Here is a 23,478-nt window from a genome sequence, read left to right as displayed (position 1 = left end):
TGAGGCTGCGTATCGCTGTGGCTTGGCTATCAATCATGTCAGTAGTTTGTTCCTGTCAGACTCCATTTATCTGTAGGCTTCCCGGTGAATAGCAGCCTATCACGCTGCTCTTGGGCTAGAGTTACAAACAGACAAAGATGAGAGCTGTAAAGAATGGAAAAAGGATAAAGAGGCGAGAAAAAAAGCAAAAAGGATATTGTAAAGCTGTGGAAGTGAGGATTTTTTTCTTTAAACTCATCCTCTGTTTACATGGTTAAATATTTGTGTCTATAAATTTACCTGACACTATTTTATGACAACAAATGAAGGTGACCTCTAAGTGACTGAAAAACTATCTGAATGGCAGGTGAAGAAGATCATGTTACAGCTGTTTTCCATAACATGCAGTCAGTCATAAGACTGACTGCAATTCACACCAATAATAGTTATGCTCGTATAACTTTACAGACATTTCATACCAAGAGTAAGTAAGTCAGAGCATTAGAAGGCAGAGATGGCTTTTCCGTGTCAGCGGGCTAAAGTTACAACCCCGAGAAGCTGATGTTCGATCTGTTTACACTCAGCATCTTAACCCTGTACCGACATATCCCACAGTGCAACACCAAATTAGCTATGTTTTGACTCCTGATGCACTCTTTTAGCGAGCTACCATTATCTGGGGATTCTTGATATTTTGCCATAAACAAGGTAAAAGTGAACCTGAACAATCACGTTTATCACCACATGTATTCTGCTAGAAATAAACAGGGTTTGTTGTGGTCTGTAGCTGCACCATAACTACTGAGGACACATAACATTTCTATTAGGATATCCTCTTAATGTCTACGAGTCATCTGGGAATGTCAGTGGGAACAGGTGATGCTTGGGCTTGCAAAGCTTACAAGCATACAGAATGTAATATTGGACTAAATAACTAAACATGACTTTTAATTTCGTTACAGAGAGTCCATTGCGAAAAACTGTCATGACATTCTGATTTTTTTTTAAAAATCGTTCTTAAACGATTTATTTAAATTTATTTATTTTAGTTTGTTTTTTTTTTAAAGGAAGAAGAAAAAAGGAAAACAAAATCAAGCATCGTAATGTTTTCCTAAAAATAAAAGGGGGAAAACTGGGTTCATTCAGTTCTCACAAGATCACGACAACAGGGAGAATTTCATGGTTTGAGTTAAAGCTATGTCACAACTGCTGTTACTCAATATTAATGATGTCAGTGAGGTAAAATATTATTTTACCATTTCTATATTTGGTACCAGTGCACATTTTGAGCTTCAAACACACTTGATGTCAAATGCAGTGGACTGAATGATCAGATCTCTATTTGGATTTAAAAATTCTAAAAAATTGAGCTTGACTTGAAAAAAATAAGTGCTGCAAATTTGTCCAGCGAAATGATGTGTTTGGTCTGAGAAATATTTTTAATGCATGAAACATTCACACGATGTTTATGCATCTGGTGCATAAAGGCTTTTACTGTGTGAGGATCTTACAACATCGGATTTCAGCGTTTTGAACTGATGTCTGTTTTCACAGATTCATATCATCTCAATTTCTCAAAATAGATCGGTCACTGTCAATTCTAGTCTAAATCCAACTCTGTCATTTGTTACACATATATAAAATATACCGATGAAAACCTGAAATTCATTTATATAACTGGGAAACTGAAAGATGAGAAATTGCAAAGCACAGCCAAAAATTAGTTGACAAAAACCCTAAAAGAGATTCAAATAACAGAATGAAAGGACGTTTATTAGAAGGCACAACAAGATGAAGACAAAAAGCCCCTCATTTGTATTCTGCAGGATCCTTATTTATTTGAAGTGACTCGTAATTTCAGTTGTTAATTTTGAGAAGTGCCAGAGGATCTGTGCCTGCACTCAGTCCCAAGCAGCATGTTGGATTGGACATGCACAATCTCGACGCACAACTCTATTTCCTCAGTCCTTGTGAGAACAGTGAGAAGTTTCTTTGTCTTGAAATAACTCAGGAAAAGCACTGTTGTGATTTTATTTATGATCAAATTACAAATTTACTGAAAAATGTGATCTTGCCCCACCCCCCCACTCCCCTCTCCTATTCTTGTAGATAATTCAGGACCGGGTGCTGCTGCACACCTCAAGAAGTAACCTCATGTGGAACAGTCTTCCTGGAGGTCTTTTCACCCTGCCTCAGTACTCCACCTCCCTGAGAGACTTTCCCTTCTACTACGCTGAGCTGGGTCAGTTAATCAATCATGCATGCAGTATAGGAACAACATTACTGAGAGACCCCAGGCTTGGTTAGACTGATTTTATTTATGGCACAACACAGAAACAGGTGGTGTGTGACAGGTGTTAAGTGCTTGTAAACTAATATGTAAATCACGGACAAGTTATGTAATGCATATTTATTATTTTATGATTTGTCAGAGAAGCACATCAGTTACACTTGCCATGTTGTGTTTGTGCTAATTTGTGTTAATTGGCCAGATATTTGGCTTGTTGTTGACACTGGGATTTGGTTAACTGGCTTCCTTTCCTTTACAGACCTAATTAGACCTGTTCAGCTATGCATCCACACAGCTTGAAGTAGATGTGTGAGAAGAAAAAGGTTGTTTTTTAAATACCGTGTCCTGTTTTTTTGCCTTCTAGGTATTAAGCCACCTTCTAAGTTTACAGCGATCATTCATGTGGTCACTCCACTGGTCTCCCAGTCCCAGCCGGTCATGAAGTTACTTGTCGCTGTGGCCAAATCCCAGTACTGTGCCCAGGTCAATAAAAACCCAACACACACGTACACACAGCTATGCTCAGACACACCCGATCCACAGAGGTTATTCCGTGACGCTGATGTGATTTCCTTCTGTCAGTTAATTTAAATGTTTTGCATCCTAAAATGCAGAAAGTTTCCAAAGCATTATTTAAAGACATTTTCCGGACAACCCACACAAGCAAAGCCGCTTTGGTAGGAAAGGGAGGTCTGCTGCTATGTCATTGCTCAGGTTTATCGTATCACCAAAGTGCGGCTGTTGGTTTAAAGCTGCTTTTGAACTGCAGTATTTTATTCATGCTGGAGAGATGAAGGGAGGCTGTCCAAATCATTTGCATTTGCAACATTCCTGCCACAACACATCCACCCCAACACTCCACTCTCTCCGGATCCTTTTATACTCTGGTAATGCACACTGTAGGAAATATAAGAAGCCATTAGCAGTAGAACTATGTAATCTACAGCTGTTCTGCTGACGTGAAAGTTGTGCTTAAATACTGTTGAAATTCAGACACAGAGCTGTTTAAGATATGGTGGCAGTGTTTTAACTACTATGTGTCTGTGCTGTGTTTTGCAGCACGGGTTTCGGTGTGTTCATTCAATCCTGTCGCCTCTTTCAGTGAATATTGGGTTCACAGTACATTTTGTTTCAGCATTTACAGTAATGACACATCACTGTCGTGTAGGTGGTGTGACAGTTCTGAAAATAGATATGCAGTTTCATGAAGATGCTGTTGTCTTCTACAAAGCTAGTAAAGAGATGATTTTGAAATTAAAATGAGGTCTTCTTCATGGTGTTTATCTTTAATCCATACTTTTTTCCCCTCTTTGTGCAGGTGATAGTTTTGTGGAACTGTGAAAAGCCTCTTCCTGCCAAGCACCGCTGGCCTGCCACATCAGTCCCTGTTACTGTAATAGAAGGAGAAAGCAAGGTAAAAACCTTAGGCGTGTATGTGTCATATTACGCAAGTTGTCCACATTTGGTTTTATTTCACAAATCTTCTTAAACTGAATAAAATGTATTTATTGGACTGCACACAGTATTCAACAATGTCAAAACAAAAACAGTTTTTGCAGTTATGTGTGTGTTTAATTTAAAATTAACCACTGAAATGTTACATAAGCATTCATACCTTTACTTGGTGCTTGGTTTAAGCGGAAGTACACCTATTTTCTTTTTTCCCCATTCTTCTCGGAAGAATCACTAAAGCTCAACCTGGGCTGCATCAGTGAATTCTATTAGTGGGAATCAGTGCAGACGGCACAGGTGAATTTCTAACAAGTACAGCCTTTGGGTCCTTTTTAATTTACTGTTTACTGCATGACCTTTTATGCTTTCAACACTTACTAATCTAAGACCACAGCCTCCCTAATGCAGGAGGATGCTAGAGTGTGTCAGCTATAGGTTCAATATCTAAACCTATTTTATATTTACTGGGGATTCGATACAAAAATGTTGGATTTATCATTTAGGTCTCAGAAATAATGAAAAAGACTTAAATTTTAAGCATAAGTGCTTTTCAGACATGGCACTGGAACGTTGTGTCTTTCTCTCTCACTTCTTGGAGCTTGATTCAAGGAGGTTTATTGGTATTTATCCTGTAAACATGTTTCCAAGCAAAATGAAACTTGTAGTGTATAAGAAACTTGCAGGTATTTATTCAACTAAAGCCCCGTGGGTCGAATGCCAGTGTGGCCAACAAGGTTGTTGCTGACAGCGATTAAAAACCCACATTCTACACTTTGATTAAAAGTGACATTTAGAAGTCTAGACACATTTTTATTTTTTAGTCCTTATGATCACTTAATAAAATAGTTATTTTTAACTATATTTAGAGAGATATATGAGAGACTGTAGGGAAAAGCACTCTTCTACTTATGGATCCTGATCTGTGTTTTTAAGCTCCTCATTAACACGGTGTGTTTGTACTGTCACTGACTCTGTAAGATGAACAGCTCTGTAGCACAAAGAGACATGAAAGACACTGACTGTTGGTGCCGTCTGTTAAGCACATGCACCTCACTTGTGCTCATATGAGGCTAATTCATACAGTGTCATTTGGTAATCAGCTGCACAGTAAAGCTGTTTGTTCTTTTCTCTCGCCCAGTCACATTTGCTTGTGTTTTCCAAATCACACCAGGTGATAAGCAGCCGCTTTCTGCCCTACAACACTATCCCCACCGATGCTGTACTCAGTCTGGACGAGGACACGGTGCTTTCCACTACAGAGGTCAGACTGTCATCATACTTCACTTGTACTGTGTTTTCATTTAAGACCAAAAGTGGCCCAAGTTCGAGCTAGTCATTTTCTATTTATCATCTCTCTCTCTATGCTGTTGGTACACTTCTCTGGAATCATCTGTTCTCCTGTCCTCATGTGCTGTGTTTTCTGCCCGTCTCACTTTGTTTCTCTGTGATCTCGATCCAGGTTGACTTTGCCTTCACAGTGTGGCAGAGTTTCCCAGACCGCATTGTTGGTTACCCCGCCCGCAGCCACTTCTGGGACAGCAACAAGGAGCGCTGGGGCTACACATCTAAATGGACCAATGACTACTCCATGGTGCTGACCGGGGCTGCTATCTATCACAAGTACTGTCACTCATCTCCGATTCCATTTAGTCCAGAGCTTACACAGTTTCTCCTTTTATTATAATCAGTCACTCTGTCAAACTTCCTGTTTAGATACTACCACGACTTGTACACCACCTACCTTCCAGCCAGTCTGAAGATCATGGTTGACCAGATGTCCAACTGTGAGGACATTCTCATGAATTTTTTGGTGTCGTTGGTGACTAAACTGCCACCTATCAAGGTCACCCAGAAGAAACAATACAAGGAAACCATGATGGGACAGGTGGGGCATTTATTTTTTTTTCTTAAATTGTGTTGATGGTTTTGTGGATTTGTTTATTATCATCCACAGTTAAGTGTTTTATGCTCTGATAGCCTTTAGTTCCACTAAATCCCTCCTGTCAAGGAACAAAACAAAACAGTCGTCATTTGTAAACCTGAATTTAAATTTGTATTCTTGCAATATTGCCTCAGAAAGGTCACTGTCATTGGTGATGAATCATTTATTTTGTTGATCTCTTACCCTCTGCCACTGTCTGTGTCTCTCGCACCTTCAATCCACAGAGCTCCCGAGCATCTCGCTGGGCTGACCCAGACCACTTCGCCCAGCGGCAGACCTGCATGAACAAGTTCGCCAGCTGGTTTGGCGCCATGCCACTGGTCCATTCCCAGATGAGACTGGACCCCGTCCTGTTCAAAGACCAGGTGTCCATACTGCGGAAAAAGTACAGGGACATAGAGAGGCTATAACCTTCCTGAGCCCCCCCGTTCTCTGGACACTACAAAGAAAGAGCGAGGGGGGCGACCATACAGAGATGCGCACAGCCTTTTCAGAGTTGCATGGATGGATCAGTAGAGAAGCAAATGGGGTTTGGAACTGGGGAAAAAGAAACTGGAACAGATGCGGCTGTGTCTTTTTTTTTTGTTCTTGGTACTTCCTCCGTGTCTCCTTTCTGACCTACTGTAATGTGTACTGGAGAGACCTGACCACAAGAGTCCCACTATTTACACTGACTACCACCTGCTGAAGCTCACCTGAGGAGCTAAAGGTTCTCGACCTTGAAGCAAAGCGGTCTTGGAGTCTGAATTCACAGCTTGCTGCTTCAGTATCCCGTCAGTGGCAAACCACTTTCAACCCCGCTGAAAGAGACAGGTCTGGTCTGTACACTATGCACAGGATTCTGCAAGTTTTTGCCGATAGAATATTACTGATAATTATGAAGAGGATAACACTATTTTGGATTGTGTTTAGCTATTTTTTTATACAGTGGATGAACGGCCAGCACTACTCTTTCTGTATTGTCTTAAAACCAATAGTTTAGAGTGGGTTAAGAGAAGAAACAAAGCCGCGACCACAGAATTGAGTTGCGGTCGTTGATCTGATATTCACAGTGCCTCACAGTTTTATCTGATGCCGTTGGGATCTGGGAATCTCCGAAAAAGACATGGTGCAGAATGAGCACTTTGATCTTGCTGCTGTCAGTTTTATCTTATTTTGTTGGTTTCCCCCGTCATTTGTTATTTTCTGTGTAAATGAAATCATGGAACGTGGAGTAAAATCTTCCTAGTCAGCTTTTATATATTTTGTTGTAGCTCTTTCATTCATGCTTTCATTCATATGAGCAAAAAAAGAAAAAATCTGAGTCTTGTCATGTGCTATTCTGATTACATTCTCATGGTATAATTATAATGGTGTTAAAGCCAACTTACACAACTAGATTTGCAAATGCAGGGATAGAAATCTCTCATTGAATCCAAGACTGTACTTCCCTGAGAGCTTTTTAGAAAAAAGTCTTCTTAAATAACAAGCTAGGATACTTGTACATGTGTTTTGGCTAGAACAATACAGCTTTGCCTTTGTTAGAACAGGCTTAGCAAACTGAGCCAACTAATTGAAACACACACCACTGTGAAAAGGCAAGAAAGAAAAACTTTTTGGCAAGATTTATATATATGCCTAAATCCTCATAAATCATTTAAACCCTTTATCTAATTTAAAAATGATACTGAAGAGACTACCACTTTTCCTCACTTAGAATAAATAAATAGGACGGGCTGACAAACATTTGCACCGAGCATTTGCATTATTTCTAACTGGGTAGAAATGTTCAGCTTGGGGAATGTCCTGGAGATCCTGTAGTAAGGGATTATTCTCAATGTTCCTTTTAAAGAATACACACAATCAAAAACCTCACTGATAATTACAGATTTAAACTTGCCCTCAGATTGGCATTATGACACTGTGCGTACCCCACATTTAACAAGTGTAATCCAAAACAAAGACACTGGAAAGTATTTTCCACAATTCAGTATGTCAGTCTGGTAAATTATCTCCCGGCCTCTGCTACATATATTAGTCTTCTAAATCTGAGAGGCATATCTAATTTTCTGCAGTAATATATGCTGACTGCCAAGAAGAAATCGGGACTTTCTGCTTCTTTATTAAACAATTTCTGATTGTTGGATCCCATTAGCAGCATTTGTTTTTTGGTTTATATGTCATATCATTTTATCTAAAACGTTGTCACGTGATGATTTTTAGAATGGGGCATGTGTTTTTGAATCACTGCATCATCCAGGCAAAATGTAATGCAATTCTTTAGAACTCTAACCCCTTAACCCCTGTACATCCTTTAATAATTTGTTTTGTTTGTTTCTGTTAGTTTTTTTTTTTTTTTTTTTAAAGAAGATCAAGCATATGATTAGTTTGATAAGCTCCTCGGCCCTTTGTATGTGCCAATACAAGCATTCGTTTTTTTCCATTTCCCTTTCTCATATGAAGAACTCCATTCGCCTTCTCATATTTATTTGGTCCAGCAGGTGTGTTTTTTCTGTCTATATGGGGAGAAAAAGGAAGGGGAAGTCCAAAGATGAGGGTGCTGCATGGTATTTTTCACTTCAGAGAATGTGCTATCAGCTTGACAGTAAATTTAAAAAACAAAAAACAGAATTGCATTTCTGAAATAAACTCGGTGCAATATATATAAGGTGACATTTTCTCTATCTTTTTCTTTTCTGTGCCCTTGTGTTAATATCTGAGAGGGCGAGAGGTTACATATTGATGTGCCTTCAGAAGAAATACTGTCACGAGTTTAAAGTTTTCCTCATCTGCCTTTTGCTTCGTAGTGTTTTTTTCCTTTATCAAAATCCAGTAACTCATAGTGGCCGCCTAAATGATATTGTTCAACACTGGAATGCTATAACCACACATCTGATACAAACATTCCTGCCTTTTCTGTAATAGCATAATTTTTCAATGTCTTCTTGAACTCATCCTGACACGCATACTGCCTTGTATTACTGTACTTGCGAATTCCTCCGAAAATCCTCCTCCTTCCCAGTTGTCATAGCGGTAGTAGTACATGTAATACACATACTGTAAATTTTCACACGCGGTATTCATCTGACAGGATTGTGACCTGAATGAATCTCTGCCTGCTTCCTTCACTCTCTTCTGTAACTGCAGACCTAATTTTATAGAGATTAAGCTGGAAAGATAGTGGAAAATTCTGAATTTTGTAAAATGAATTTTATAAAAACAAATCAGGGGCGAGAAAAAAAAATCTAATAAAATGTTTGATATAAGTTTACGGTTTTCTTTGTGTGGTTTTTGGTTTTAATTTTCGTTACTTTGAAACTAAAGTTGGAATTTTGTTTGGCTGCGATCCGGATACCCTTTTTTTGCTCTGTTCCCTTTTCCTGTTTGACCTGCCCACAACCCATTTTTAGGCTCCCAAAACATATTTTGTGTACTGTGCACACTAAAGAAGAGCCAAACTGAATAATGCTTCCAGCTTCCTTCTTGTGCTTGTGTGAATTTCATCCTATGCCAAGAAACTGCAGTGTTTACATAAATCTGTGTCAGGATGATTGGTTTAGACACGCTGCATAAATAACAGCATCTATCCAGGATGATCCCATGGTGCATGAGAGCTGCCAACTCAGCTGGAGCAACAGCTACAGGAAAGATTGCTTCCCTCCAATACACTCGCACGCACGCACGCACACACACACACAAACTCAACTGGGCAAAACTCAAAGCAAAAAAAGATCTGCAGTTGGAAAAAGCTGGACTAATGCCCAGTCAGGATGAATTATCATGTCACACCAAAAAGAACACCATTTGGACACTCACACCAGGTCCACATCCACGGTGTGGTCCAATTCAGAAAGAAATGATTTAGATGCGTCGCTGAAAATGTGTAGTTTTAGATAAACTGAAGTGGGAAACTACAGAGATGATACCGCTGGAGTTTTTCCACAGCGCCTTGGGGATGCTATCCAATGCCAAAAGTATTCTTGTATTTTTTTTTATTTTTATTTTTTTTAATGTTCTGCAAATCAGTTCAACTTTCCTTAATCCTGGTGATGAGATGTGTATCTGCTGTGGTGATGGGTCTCAGTTTTGGCAGGCAGGACAATTCCCTGCTGTCGGATTAAGCACTGTGACTCAGGGCCAAATCTGAGAAATGCCACTCCCTATCAGATAACATTATGCCATGCTAAGAGAAATGATTGAGGACACACTCAAGCTTCAGAAAGAGAAGAAAGGGCTTCTTTTTTTCTCTCTCTATCTCTGCTGCATTTGAAGTCATAAGACATATTATTTTCTGTAGTGCCAATATAGATCTCTTGGGATATGGGAATTTATATAGTCATGGTGTCTGTTTGCCTTACTTTACTTCAAACACTGCAACTAAAAACAATTCATTATAAAGGATTTCATGTTTCTTCCATGCTGCCTTTTGGGATAAAATCCTGAGAGTCATTGTGCATTTTGAACTATATTGAGGGAGCACATTTGCTTTTCTGTTACACTTCTATTGCAAGTGGTATAAAACACTTAACTGTCTTTATCCATAATAAAAAAAAAAAAAAAAGTAGATGATATCTAGTCTATGCAAATGCATATATTTAAAGAAAACTAAGCACGTGAGGAATAAGTCATTTAGAGTTTGAAGAGTACATCTGCAGCTCATCTGAATGCCATACAGGACTTCTAACAGGCAGTTACGTTGCAGAAGAGTTGATGGTGCTCCCTGTGGTGACTTAATTGAATACATTTAGATTAGGGACATTATTGCTCTAATAACCAGAATCAATTAATTTCACAGGATTAAAGGAATACAAGTCCTAAGTATTTGCCTAGATAAAAATCTCCAGCTGTTTTTAGGCTTCATCCTTTTCTGCAAGTCTCTGCATATCTCTGCATATAAGAATGCAGTACAGCCTAAGTGGGGTTTTTTCAACTTAAATAGAGCTTTGCAGATAATAATATACTTCTGTTTTTTAGATGTAGATAATCAGATGCATTCAGGCTTTGACTCAAACCTTGTACATCAAACGTAGGAGCTCATCTAAAGCAGGAAAGCATCAACAGAGAAGTGGCTGCTTTCTCTAAAGCTATTAAGGCGTATCCGTCACATCATAGCTGCAGACAGCAATCATCTAGATAATATTATCTTGTTTAACAGATGGAAGCTCAAAACTGTGTTGCGATCCAGACGCGGCTCTGGAGTAAAGTGTGTTAAAATGGGTCATAGACCATTTTCTAAAACTTCATACGATGTCCCCATAAATTAGTGATGTAATCCATTCAAACACCTCCATCCAGTTTTGAAATATATTCACTTTTTATGTATTTTTGCCCCCAATGTAATCTGGCCTAGATCACATTGACTGAATGCACGAGGAATGTGGCGGCATTATGTGATTGTGGTGCATAAACAGACCTTGTGACTTCATACTGTCTTGTTAGGATTTGATGTTCACTGAAGATGACTAATAATATTGTTATGAATCAGTTCTTTAACAACGAATTTAACAGAGTAATTCCTCTGATATCTCCCTCATATAGTGATACAGAGCTTTGCTGCTGCTGCTAAATTACAAACATGCTCAGCTGGCAGCAGTTGTAATGCAACAGATGCTGTAGCCTATGAGACAAATCCTCTTAGTGCATTTTGTAATTTGATTGTAGATGAGTCAGTCTGTTAGCCATGTTCCTCATCTCTGTGTCTAAAATGGTTTATGGACTGCATGGATGACCACTTCACTGCCCACTAAGGATACTGTTAGAAGGATTGACATTGTTTGAGTGTTACCATCCCACGTGAATACAACCGATCATTTTTTGCTCTTTACATAGTCTTTAACATAACCTTGATTAGCTCAGTCGCCTTAGCAAGTCCTAAAAAAGATTATTAATATGTATTATTGTGGTTGTTGTTGTTGTTGTTGTTGTTGAAATTTTAATAATACATACGCGATATATATTTCAGAATTTAAAATTACCTTGGCGATCTCTGTGCAACAGCGCCTCCTATCCTCCGCTGCCGTTCACAGCAGGCTGTCTGTTAGTATCACCCTTCTTAGCAGACTCCTCCTTCGCCATTTTTGACTGTAAACATCCTGTCGATTTTAAAAGGACAGCGGTGAGCGGGAGGAAGGCGACTGGCGCCATCTTGGCTGTTTTAATGAGTACAACAGGGAAGAATTTGCTGGGAGAAATAACTTAATCATTGGGGTTTCGCTCAAGAGGGGATACTGTCGGTAAGTGTGTTTGCAGCGGAAATATTTGGGCGCAGTTTTGTGTATTTTACAATAGGAAGTAAGCATGCATGTGTGAGTTTATTCACTGCGGCCTTCAGTGTAAAAGAAGCCGTTAGCCAGCAGTTAGCGATAGTATTGTGCTAGTGTAGAGGGAAAAAGTATGGGCGCCTTGTTCCTGTGCGCTTCACTTCCCCCCCTCACGTGCTTCGTTTGTGTTCTTGCCATTTTATAAAATTTGTGGTTTTGCTCAAATTAAGTTAATTCAGTTTGATCCACATTTTCTGCTTCACCGCGAAGCTGCTCACTGCTTCTTTTGTAGTTAGCTGCTGGCTAATTTAGTTCATCCCACTTGATGGCGCCGGCTATTTGCTGGCGCAGACCACTCTTTGGCGCTTTTAACGTGTTAAACTGTCTGAAGTGCGTGTTCAAAGACGCGTGGGGCTTTTCTAGTTAATTATTGCATTTTGGAAATGTAAAACGTTGTCGTATTATTGAAGTTAAGCGCCGCCAAAGTGCGACTTTCCACAGATAGACATGTGCATTTACAGTGTTTGCCTCGGAGAGTGGGAAATAGGCGGAACTTGAATGAAGTCACGGCGCATGTTTTGATAACGTTCGAATCTCACTTTCTATGTGTAGTTAGTATCTTACCAGCAGTAAGTAACAATTAAAGTTTCATAACTTTAATTTATTTGTAAGAAAAAAAGTATACGAAGTGTTTCGAGGGAGCTCAATTGGATGAAGTATGAAGTAGCCTCGGTAAATCCAGCTAGCAAGCCCCCTCCTTAATATGAGCGGCGGCTTTCGAAGTTGTCTCAAAATGTTAATTTGAGATACAATAGACCGCTGTTTATTAAATAGAAGCATTGTGATGGCATTATTATTTAAAATATGGGGTAGTGTCTTAACGACTCATGCGACTTGTTGCCCAACTCCGGCTTGGTGGCCTGGTTAAATTTTGGATCTCTATTCCACAATCTGCATGAGTGTCCATCCGTTTTATTTGTAATGGCTTGTTTTGTTGGAACATCAAGGTTATATGTAATTAAGCAATAGGTTTTATTTTGGCTTAAATATTCAGCATATTTCTGACCAAATGATAGTTGCAGCGTATTACTAAGTAATAATCGTGTGCAACTATCCAGTGGTGTTTTCTTCGACTTTTTCAAAAAGTAGATTTGACTCTTAATCCCACATTAAGAACAGTCAAAAGTGTTGAGGATTGTATTGTTGAAGTAGGGCAAAAGATGCATTGTTTTTCCACAAATCCTAAGGGATGGTAATGCTTTTGTCTTGACTTTTTTTTTTTTTTTTTTTTACTACTTTATTATGTTTACAGGTAAATTATACCACAGGGGTGAGCGTGTGACCCAGGAGAAGCAGGGCAATGTTTTACGCACACTTTGTCCTCAGCAAACGTGGGCCGCTGGCTAAAATCTGGCTGGCGGCCCACTGGGACAAGAAGCTGACCAAGGCACATGTTTTTGAGTGCAATTTGGAGAGCAGCGTGGAGAGCATCATCTCACCCAAGGTAACACAACAAAAATAGTCTCAGGTATTCTGGTGGTTCTACTGTAGACTTTTTAGTCCACTTTCTATGCTTGTTTTGATCTTGAGCTGGTGAAATACTAAAACAGGACAAATAACCCTGTAAAGATTTATTTTCTTTGAGCATTTTGGGCACTTTTGTTTTTTAGGTGAAGATGGCATTGCGTACATCAGGCCACTTGCTCCTTGGGGTGGTGAGAATTTACCACAGGAAGGCCAAGTATCTGCTTGCTGACTGTAATGAAGCTTTCATCAAGATCAAAATGGCTTTTAGACCAGGTAAGGTCTTTTTTCTGTTTCTTGAAGTTTTGATCCGTTTTCCCCAAATAAATAAAAACATTTTCCAGCCCATTGCTGTGGTACTGACTTTGATCCATTGTGCTACACCTCATAAATAAGAACCACATACAAAGTTGTGTGTTTAAAACTACGTTGCTGCTTGTCTGTGTTCAGGTGTGGTGGATCTTCCAGAGGAGAACAGAGAAGCAGCGTACAACGCTATCACTCTGCCCGAGGAGTTTCATGATTTTGACCAGCCACTGCCAGATCTGGAGTAAGTCAACTATGTAAACGACTCTTATTTTGTAATTTCTACCAAATACTTTTGTCAATTATAGGATGCAGTGTAAGGTCTGTGTTTTCAGTCCTTGGTGTTAAGTATGACAGCAACGCATGCCCCCAATTTTTGCTTTCATCAACCATTTTTATTGTCAGTGAAGCCCATCTCATTGCACAATTGCCATCATTACACAGATTGTTCAATAACAGAAAGATGAAAACTTTGTAAATAAGAGCAGCTATTTGGTGATTCAAACAGTGGTGACAAAGACCAACATGGGCTATTGTAGCTAATGGAAGTCTGTATACTACATAGAAAAATGTAGTTCTGCAAGTTGTATTGTAAATAAATGAATAAATAAATACTGCAATTAACAACAAGTATATTGAGTTTCAGTGATGGGCTGACATGGAGGCTTTATAATAACGTCATAGGCAACTGTTTGACTCATCTCTAATACCTTTGTTTGCTTTCTCCTTCAAATAGTGACATAGATGTTGCTCAGCAGTTCACCCTGAACCAGAGCAGAGTAGAGGAGATCACCATGAGGGAAGATGTTGGCAACCTGAGCCTCTTGCAAGACAATGACTTTGGTAGGTCATTATTTATGTCCTCATGTGTACACACACACATCGCACAACCCAACCATGGTAATGGTCACCACACTTGGCAAATTTAGATTTACTAATTATGTCTTTGTTATCCATTAGGGTTTGAAATGCTTAATTCATTTCTGTGTAATGAGAAATGTGGTGTATATTTTATAATAATATCTGCTGTACTCCTCAGCTGACTTTGGCATGGACGACCGAGAGATGATGCGTGATGCCAGCACATTTGAGGAGGATATAATACATGGTGCGACGGCTTCTAACCTGTTGCTTGAGGCTGAACCTGGTCCAGCTAATCTTCCTGACAAATCCAACCACATGGAGTATGATGACTTTGGGGACGGCTCCATGGGCAACAGTGATGGGGGGATGCTGGGTGAGAAGCATATTTGTTTACACATTGGGATCTGGTGACCGCATCATCATCACTGCCACATCATTCTCATACTTGGCAAACAATTCTTGTTCTGTGAGATATGATAACACGATAAAGCTAAATGTATTATTTCTTAGTTGACAAACTGCTGAGCTCTGAAGACGGCGGCGGTATCTTTGACGATCCTCCAGCTATTACAGAAAGTGTCATGATGCCTCCAGATCATGGTGATGATGAGGATGACTTTGACAACCTCCAGTCACGTAAGTAAACAAAATTGTAGAAACTATGGTGATAAAACTCCTCAGTTGTGTGCTGTTATAAGTGACCATATTGCCTCTTTTGATGCGTGTGTCCAGCGGGCCCAGACAGCCCAGACTCAGGTCCACCAGAGCCCCTGCCTGCCATGGCTGACCAGACAGAACAGACCACTCTGGTTCACAATGAGGAGGAGGCCTTTGCCCTGGAGCCCATTGATATCACTGGTAAGTCCCCGCTCTTTTGTTGAGATGAAAGGCTGCATTAAAGAGGAGAAAAAATTGAATTGAATTCTTTATTTATTATTCTTTTGTAGCATTGCAGTTTTACTCTTCTTTTTTTTTTTAATTGCGGTCCATAAAAAAAAAAGGGGGGGGCCTCTATAGTCAATGCTGCATAAACACACTCGCTCTGCAATTTTAAATGCTTAAAAGTGATTAGTTTATGGCAATAAGCACCAAGTAGCCACAAAATTAAAACCAACTACAGATAAAGTTAATAACATTACACTTTTTCTTTAGTGCTGTGATAGCTTTTCTATTTAATGTCTCTAGTTGTACTGAGAAATTTGAAGGCAGTGCTGCAAATTAATAGGACTGAAGAAAGGCTTAAATTTCTGTAATATTGATATATAATTTGCTCAGAGCAATTAACTTTTAGTTTTACTTGTCTATATTTTGCAGGATAAGCCACATAGTTGCAGGTGTACACAGGTTTGATAGGAAGATAATGTCCTCACTTCCAATAAACATGCTTAGTGTAATACATTCTTACTCACTGGGTAATAATGGGCTATATAGAGTGGAAGCATGAAAATACAGTGCAGGCTGTATTTACGGGCATATAGTACAAATGAATTAAATGTGCCATTTGTGTATACAGCTGGAGTGATTACAACAGAACCATGTTTGCTTGGTGTAACATAGGGGAAAAAACTACTAACTTCTCTGTAGACACAGCTTTAACATCATTAAGCACTTATCGTAATAATTTAATCTCCTAAGACCCGAACTCTTCCATCGCATGCATTTTTAATTTCTCTTTGATATTTGGGCATATTGGGACTCGATGAATGTAAAAACAAAGAATTACCAGATTTTTTTTTAATTTATTTTTTTAACTTAATTTTTGTTTCTAAGAAAAATGAGAGCCACATATGAGGATATTCGTTTAAAATTTTGATAGAACAGCAGCAGTATAATGTCCTCGTAAGTGGATATCAGGTGCTTGTAGAGCAAAATTGAGTATTTTGGTCTAAATAACCCAAAATGTGATGTCCACATATGTGGACGCCAGGTCCTAGGAGGTTAAAATTGTAATTTTAGTTGTAGGGTAGTTATGGTGAAATAACCATTGTGAACTTTTTTTTTTCTTGTTTCTTTTCAGTTAAAGAGACCAAGGCAAAGCGTAAGAGGAAGCTGATTGTAGACAGCGTGAAGGAGTTGGACAGCAAGACCATCAGAGCCCAACTGTCTGACTACTCAGATATTGTCACCACCCTGGACCTTGCCCCTCCCACTAAGAAGCTTATGATGTGGAAGGAAACTGGAGGAGTGGAGAAGCTCTTCTCTCTGCCTGCTCAGCCCCTCTGGAATGCCAGGCTGCTCAAGGTAACAAATGCTTGTGATAAATATTCATGTATTTGTGGGTAAATGCGCACACACATTGAGAACTAACACAGACTTTCAGCTGCCTGTCTGAAATCACTGCTAAGGAATATTAGCACTTTGGCGTGCTTATCACCGCTTTCACAACAGCAGTCCAATTCTCCAAGTAGGTCAGCCTCAGTTGCTGTGTAATGGAAAGGGAGAGGAGATGGAGTAGATTTATAACATAGTATTTTTTTCATTGGCATTCTGTTCAGATTGTGGGATTTACAATGAGAGCATTGAAGGAGCAGGAGGTGGAGGAAGTGATTGTTTTTGCCTCTTTCCCTGTCCTTTAACACTGACGTTACTGCTTCTGAATACTAAATAGAAAATGTGTCGATGCATAATTTAGGACAATTTCCTTTTGTCTCACATGAGTCCTCCCCAACAGTTCTGCATTTTTGTTTTAATACTAACTTGTCATATAGTGGTTTTTAAATGTGTAAAAAAAAAAAGTAACACCCGCCCCTCTCACAAGTTGTTTTTTTTTTTTTTTTTTTTTTTTAACTTTTACATATCTGATACCAGATGTTCACACGTTGCCTGACACCTCTGGTGCCAGATGAGCTGAGGAAGAGGAGGAAGGGAGGCGAAGCAGACAGTCTGGATGAGTTCCTCAAAGAACTGGAGAACCCAGAGGTGCCTAGAGACGAGGTCTTAACTCAGCACAGAGATGTTACTGGTAAGTCCTGCTGGAAATGACGAGAGGAGATCATGTCATTAGTTGTGTTAAAGCCTCAGAAGGGAGACCATATTTCATCAAATAAGGTGGTGTTCACCTCGACAGTTGTTATTACTTTCAATTAATCTCTTTCTTTGTGTCCCTCAGACCAGCCTATCATGGAGGAGCCCAGCATACTGGCAGCCTCTGCAATGGAGGGCAGCAGAACGGCCTTGGATGAAACTGTCATGCCCCCTCCCTCCACCCCACGTGCAGTCAAACGCAAGGCTCTTGACAAAGACGGCACCCTTCCTGTGAATATCTATTTCCTTTTTTTTTTTTTTTTAAATAAATAAATAAAAATTATTTATGCTGTAAAATCAGCAAAATTACAGATGTCTAGTTTACCTTTGCATTGCGTATAACAATGTGCTGTTGTTTGTATCTAAAATGTATATAATGGACAGCTGATTCTTGTTAGATTTTCAGTTCTTAAACAGTGTTTTCCTAGACCAGGCTTAAAGATTTCACCTGGTTAGGGTCACATTCATGTTAAATGTTATTTAATAGAAAGGTTCCAACAGATGAAGTTGTTTTGAATTTGTTGAAACATCAAAATGGGTCCAGTTGTAGAAATAAAACATTTCAGGTTACTGCATTTTGTATTAACTCGGTCCTGATTTTGATGTTTTCTGCTTTCTTTCCTTTTTTAGATGGTTCCCTTGGAGCCGCAGCAGTTGGCTGACCGCTCAGTCGTGCCTCAGAGGTTAGACATGCCTCAGGTGGAATTGCCCCCAGAGGAGAGTAGTCTCAACCTCACAGACCTTGTCCCTGAACTCAACCTTCTTGGGGAGAAGGAAAAAGACAAGAAGGATGAAAGCGATGAAGAGGTGAGTGGAAATAGCCTATTCTTTTATTTATTTACATGCAAAACTGGAGAATTTGTAGTTGACAGTGTTGCCAATTTGTCCAAAGTTCCCAATCAAGAGAAGTAGTTTTTCTGTCTGTGTGGCTATACATGTCTGGACCAGTTGATGCTAATCATTGTTTTGTTTTTGTTTGTTTGTTTTTTTGTACTTTAGGAAGAGGAAGGGCAGGGTGGAGATCAAGATCAGGAAGAGAAGAGATGGAACAAGAGAACCCAACAGATGCTGCATGGTCTCCAGGTAAGAAAGCTGTTATGGTGCTTACACATTTCTGAAAATGGAATTTAAATAACTAAGCCTGTTAGCAAGTAATAATGAAAAGGCTTTGGGCAGTTCACAGAGTGCTTTAAAAAAAACAAACAACAACTAACCTTTGTACTTTACTTGCAACATGGTTTGGATGGATTTAATCCATGGTATGGATTTAAATTTGAAACATGGTAGTCTTTTAAGAACTTTTCCTCACAAATTGACCTCAACAGTGAGAATCATCTCAAAGTTGTGTTATGTTTGATCATACATCTATTTAATGCTTTTGTCTCATAGCGCGTTATGGCTAAGACTGGTGCACAGTCTGTTAGTCTGCTGGACTTGTGCAGGAACAACAACAGGAAGCAGGCAGCTGCCAAGTTCTACAGCTTTCTGGTCTTGAAGAAGCAGCAAGCCATCGAAGTGACCCAGTCTGAGCCCTACAGCGACATCATCGCCACAGCTGGACCAAAATTCCACCTTATTTAGACATTGGAAGAACCAACAAACACTGCTTGCAACAGGCATACATTTTTGATTCTCAACTATTTTCCTTTTTATTTTGTGTTTTCCTGATGCCCCCCCCCCCCCCCCCCCCCTCTTCTTTTTTTTCCTTCTCCTACTTCTTCCCTGGGGAAAGGGGGGAGGGATTAGGCGCGAATGCGTTGGAAACTTTTTAAAATAACAGATTTTACTGTACTACAGATTGAATCATGCAGTATTCTTGGTTCAAATGGAGCGAGGAAGAATGTTTAACAGAATATTTATAAAGCAACATTTTTCAGTCACCAATTTGTAAACTTTTAAGTTAAATTTCTATTGTCTGCTTATTCCTTGAGTTTTGTATCATTGCCCCTGTTTCAACTGAAATATTGCAGATTTTAGATAAAGCCCCCCAGTGTACTTTTCAATAAAACATCCTGTAATGACTGTCCATGTTCTGCAAAGGTACTGTTTTATTGCTCAGAAGTGTAACCTTTCCCATCCTCTCCTTGTTGCACTTGTTCTTTGAAAAACAAAATGTTTACCGGTAATCTGTTTTTTAAAAAAAATTGGTCAATCTTACCTGGCATTAAATATCACGTATCAGATGTATAATTCAGGAAGTTTGTCGATTAAGTTTCATGTAAATTTCTTTTTTGTACCTTTTTAAGTTTATGCTTATTCACCTCTTTGCATTATATAACTAGGTAATGTCCTTGTTACAGTTAAGTTCATTATCCCACCTTTTTAGTCTTTGGGTAACTTCTAGTTGTGATACATCTGTAAAGATTTGAAATAAAGTGTTTTAAGTACTTTGATTACTAACAGGAGAGTATTGATTCACCTTAAATTCAAAGGCTCATTTCTGCTTTCAGTTTTTTCTTGTTGCTTGACCATGTAAAGAAAGCACTGAAATGCAAAAACCAGAGACTGGGATCAAAAATACTAAATGTTACAGTTGTGAGCATAGATGACATTGTGGGCATAGATGTCATGGAAATGTAGGGCCTTTAATAGTTTTATACTTGGTAAGGAAAATCATTAAAAGGTTGGAACAATTGTATAGTAAACATCTTTAATGACTTAAAAAAATGGTTCAAAAGTTTTAATGTATTTGGGGTTATCTTGAATGTACACTGTGTCAAACTTGTATGCACAAGCGTGCGTGCGTGTGTGTGTGTGTGTGTGTGTGTTAGCTAGCTGTTAGCAAGCTCTACCTTTTGAACAACCTTCTGGCATAATTTTGGAAGGATATTTGACCAGTCCTCTTTGCAGGATTGGTAGAGTTTATTTTAACTCAGGAATGGCTTTGGGGAGGCCTTTCTAGAACCTTAATGTTAGATTGCTGTATCTTTTAATCAGATTTGGTGTGTTTTGGGGATTGTCCTATTGAAATGGCTACTAACCATTTAGCTGTTGACTAGTCCTCTTTATTCACTATTACATCTGCTTTGTGCAATGCAATATAACAGTGCTAGCAAAATAGCTCCATATCATGTTGCTACCACCACCATGCTTGATAGCTGGTAGAGTGTTTTTAGGATTGAAAACCTCACCTTTACTTCTCCACCGATTTTAGAGCAGGGACTTGATTCTTAGTTGACAACCTCTTACTTCGTGGTGATGTAAAACTGGATAGTTTCCATTTCATGGCGGGCTTAAGCTTTGATGGTTCATGGGTGTTCCTGAACGCCCTAAAACATTCTAAACTAACTCACTCTCTCTCTCTCTCTCTCTCTCTCTCTATATATATATATATATATATATATATATATATATATATATATATACACATACGTGTGTGTGTTTGTGACCCTGAGTTTATGCCTATGTGGGGTTTTTTTTTCTTTAAAGTCATTAGTAGACTGTACAATCAAAGAAAAAGAACAGTTCAAAGACAGCGTTAAAAGCCCCAAAGCACCATGTAGATCATGCACATCATGAGTGCATGTGAACTTCTGACCACAACTGTATGGGGATTGCTCCTTCATTTTATTTTGTAGCGGCGGTTGTCAGCATATATCATGTTAGGGCACTTGTAGAAAAGTATTATTTTACAACTCCGATGCGCTAAATGAAAAAAAAACCCCAACAACTTCAACTGGAACTTCTAGACGAGAAGTAGATCGGATTCTCAGCCTTTGTTTCTACACGGACAGGAAAACGGGCGTATCATCACCGGAAACGTCCGTCGCCGAGCACTTTCCTTCCTTTTTCCGCGTGGAGCGCAACATAGATGGCATCGCGTAAGGAGTCCAGCTCAGTATCCAGCACAGCGATGGCTTCTACTGGCGGCACTTTGGACTCTCCCGTAAAGCAGATCCAGATTGAGGGACTGGTAAGTGTTAGTGTGGGTCTGTGTTACCAGCTTCTAACGAGCGGCAGAGAAAACGGTTGTTAGCAGATGTGTGCGTTACAGTGTGAGCATCATCATGGCGGAGAGATAGTACAAGGCCCTTTCTGGTTCTGTTTAAAGGGATAAAACGTGCATGGAGCCTTGTTATTCAGTTTTTGGTAAACATATGAAAAAAAATTCTGTTTAGAGATTCCAAACTTACTAGCAGACTAATAACATGCTAATAACAATCGTCTTTTTGTTAGCCGGTGTGTAGGTTTCATTAAACGAAAGGGGTGTTTGTTTTTTGCACCAGGACTTCCCCGAGTATCAGAATTGTGTTATTGCCGGTGCTGATTTTTTTTTTTTTACGATGTAAAGTGTTTTAGAGGTTGCATTTGTTAGCTGTGTTCATTGTGGCAGACAACAGTACCTTCACTGGCAAATCTGACCTTTGTTATAGACCCACAGAAGGCCTGTGTGCCTTCCAACAGATCCTATTGTCTTGATTAAATTAGGCCCTTGTTAAGTGAGTCTTCTGAAGCAGAATTTGCTTTAGATGATGTTAAATCTCTTGTGGCTAGGTTAACAAAACACAGTAAATAAATTCATTTTCCCACTATTCTGCCTCTGCAGCACAAAAACTAACAAGTTACTGTTCTGCCTTTCCTGTTGGGACCTGGTGATACGATTCTCTCCCGTAACATACACAGCTAGAGAGGCCTTTATTTCAGATTTGTTCAGACCTAGGGTTCTTGGGCACATGTATTGTAACAGTGTGCTGGTTTGTGTGGCTATTGTGTGTACTTTGGACACAAAATTTACTTCCTCGCTGACTTGTTAGTAAGCTCTTGCGACTGTTCATTAACAGGTAAATAGTGGAACATGTTCAAACTGGACTTGAAACAATCCATGGCCCCTTTCCTGTCCTGTAGTACCTCTGCAGAAACAGCAGAGGACAAACTTGCTTCGCTGACGTTCTCCCTCCCTCCTGCCCTGAGTGGCACTGGACACAAAGCAGCTCTTTTTTTTCCTTCTTTTTTTCCCCAGTGTTCCTGAACGCAGTACCAAGACTTAAACTTGCCAGCTGCTGCCTTCCTTTTATCTTGCTCATTAAAGGTGCCCCAGAGTCCTAGGCTCTAATTTCAAATCTGAATATTTCACCTCCATGTGTATTATTTAGACCCTTAATGAGATTTTCTTAATTCCTTTTCTCGGCTTTATCAGCCAAACATTTTAATCGCAACACTTAAATTAAAAACAGTCAGGAAGAGCTTAGTGTGCAGCCTCATTTGAATGGAGACTGCTGAAGGAAGGGTGTCTATTTCAGGTGGCGTTATGAAATGCGCTTCACCTGAATGCATTGAGATGCAGCTGTTGCTGTCGTGTTGCGTCATGACACGCCTGTCAGAGGTTTAGCTGGAGGCTTGCCCGTAGACAGCATCACTGCTGTTGTGTAGTAGAACTGAATTGTTTCCTTGCTTTTGAAGAGGTTTCAGTCACTGATGTTGCCACAGAAGTGGAGAGCAGCACTGCAGTGGGTTCCATTAAACACCTACTGAGATCACACAATTGCCTCTGTTGAGAAGAAGCCTCGATGCACGTCAGACACGCGTCTTATTCTTGTACCACGAATTAAGGAAAAGTCAGAGTGCTTTGTGCAGGATATTTTGGCACCGTGATTTGACGGTCTCACTGACTTGAAAGGAAGGGAAAAAACAAAGTAAGTTTAATCTTAACATTTCATGTAACAGTCATTTTCCACTCTCAGCAAGAACAGTCCCTTCTGCCCCCCTGGGGTTTTTAGATAAGCCTCAGGTTCTTGAGCCTGTGCTTGACAGGGAGGTGTCATATAATAATGTAGTACAGATCTACTGCCATGCACACAGGAGATGACTTGCTATCCAATGCAGAATCATAGCTTTACATATATTCTTCTACATAGCAC

General features: G+C 39.5%; 3 protein-coding genes across 3 annotated transcripts in view; all 3 read left to right on the top strand.

The window, feature by feature from the left end:
* The window catches only part of LOC113031623 (exostosin-1b), a 40,529-nt gene extending 33,628 nt beyond the window's left edge, over positions 1-6,901 (top strand). The window contains exons 5-11 of the mRNA XM_026183870.1: positions 2,089-2,221; positions 2,634-2,752; positions 3,588-3,683; positions 4,893-4,982; positions 5,181-5,341; positions 5,435-5,606; positions 5,888-6,901. Coding sequence (XP_026039655.1) covers positions 2,089-2,221; positions 2,634-2,752; positions 3,588-3,683; positions 4,893-4,982; positions 5,181-5,341; positions 5,435-5,606; positions 5,888-6,073 — 957 coding nt within the window. The 3' untranslated portion in view covers positions 6,074-6,901. The remainder of the gene's footprint in view (positions 1-2,088; positions 2,222-2,633; positions 2,753-3,587; positions 3,684-4,892; positions 4,983-5,180; positions 5,342-5,434; positions 5,607-5,887) is intronic.
* Positions 6,902-11,713: 4,812 nt separating this feature from the next.
* Positions 11,714-20,020, top strand: LOC113032399 (double-strand-break repair protein rad21 homolog). The gene is made up of 14 exons (XM_026185308.1): positions 11,714-11,875; positions 13,215-13,406; positions 13,573-13,702; positions 13,877-13,976; positions 14,469-14,575; positions 14,772-14,969; positions 15,107-15,232; positions 15,329-15,454; positions 16,614-16,837; positions 17,405-17,558; positions 17,706-17,851; positions 18,251-18,427; positions 18,620-18,703; positions 19,010-20,020. Exons 2-14 carry the CDS (start codon positions 13,263-13,265, stop codon positions 19,199-19,201), a joined length of 1,908 nt encoding a protein of 635 aa, XP_026041093.1. The 5' UTR covers positions 11,714-11,875; positions 13,215-13,262; the 3' UTR covers positions 19,202-20,020.
* A 1,363-nt stretch (positions 20,021-21,383) lies between these two features.
* The window catches only part of LOC113031491 (eukaryotic translation initiation factor 3 subunit H), a 59,727-nt gene continuing 57,632 nt past the window's right edge, over positions 21,384-23,478 (top strand). Inside the window, exon 1 of the mRNA XM_026183613.1 lies at positions 21,384-21,533. Within this exon, the coding sequence (XP_026039398.1) occupies positions 21,432-21,533 (102 nt within the window). The 5' untranslated portion in view covers positions 21,384-21,431. The remainder of the gene's footprint in view (positions 21,534-23,478) is intronic.

Source organism: Astatotilapia calliptera, chromosome 11 (assembly GCF_900246225.1).
Source record: "Astatotilapia calliptera chromosome 11, fAstCal1.2, whole genome shotgun sequence".
NCBI lineage: Eukaryota > Metazoa > Chordata > Actinopteri > Cichliformes > Cichlidae > Astatotilapia > Astatotilapia calliptera.
This window is presented reverse-complemented; position numbering and strand designations above follow the sequence as displayed.

Excerpts from the sequence above, each read along its gene's own strand:
- LOC113032399 (XM_026185308.1), top strand. The coding sequence starts at position 13,263 with ATGTTTTACGCACACTTTGTCCTCAGCAAACGTGGGCCGCTGGCTAAA. Across the intron at positions 17,559-17,705 it reads TCAGCACAGAGATGTTACTG|ACCAGCCTATCATGGAGGAG; the intron begins GTAAGTCCTGCT and ends TGTGTCCCTCAG. Across the intron at positions 18,428-18,619 it reads AGGATGAAAGCGATGAAGAG|GAAGAGGAAGGGCAGGGTGG; the intron begins GTGAGTGGAAAT and ends TTTGTACTTTAG.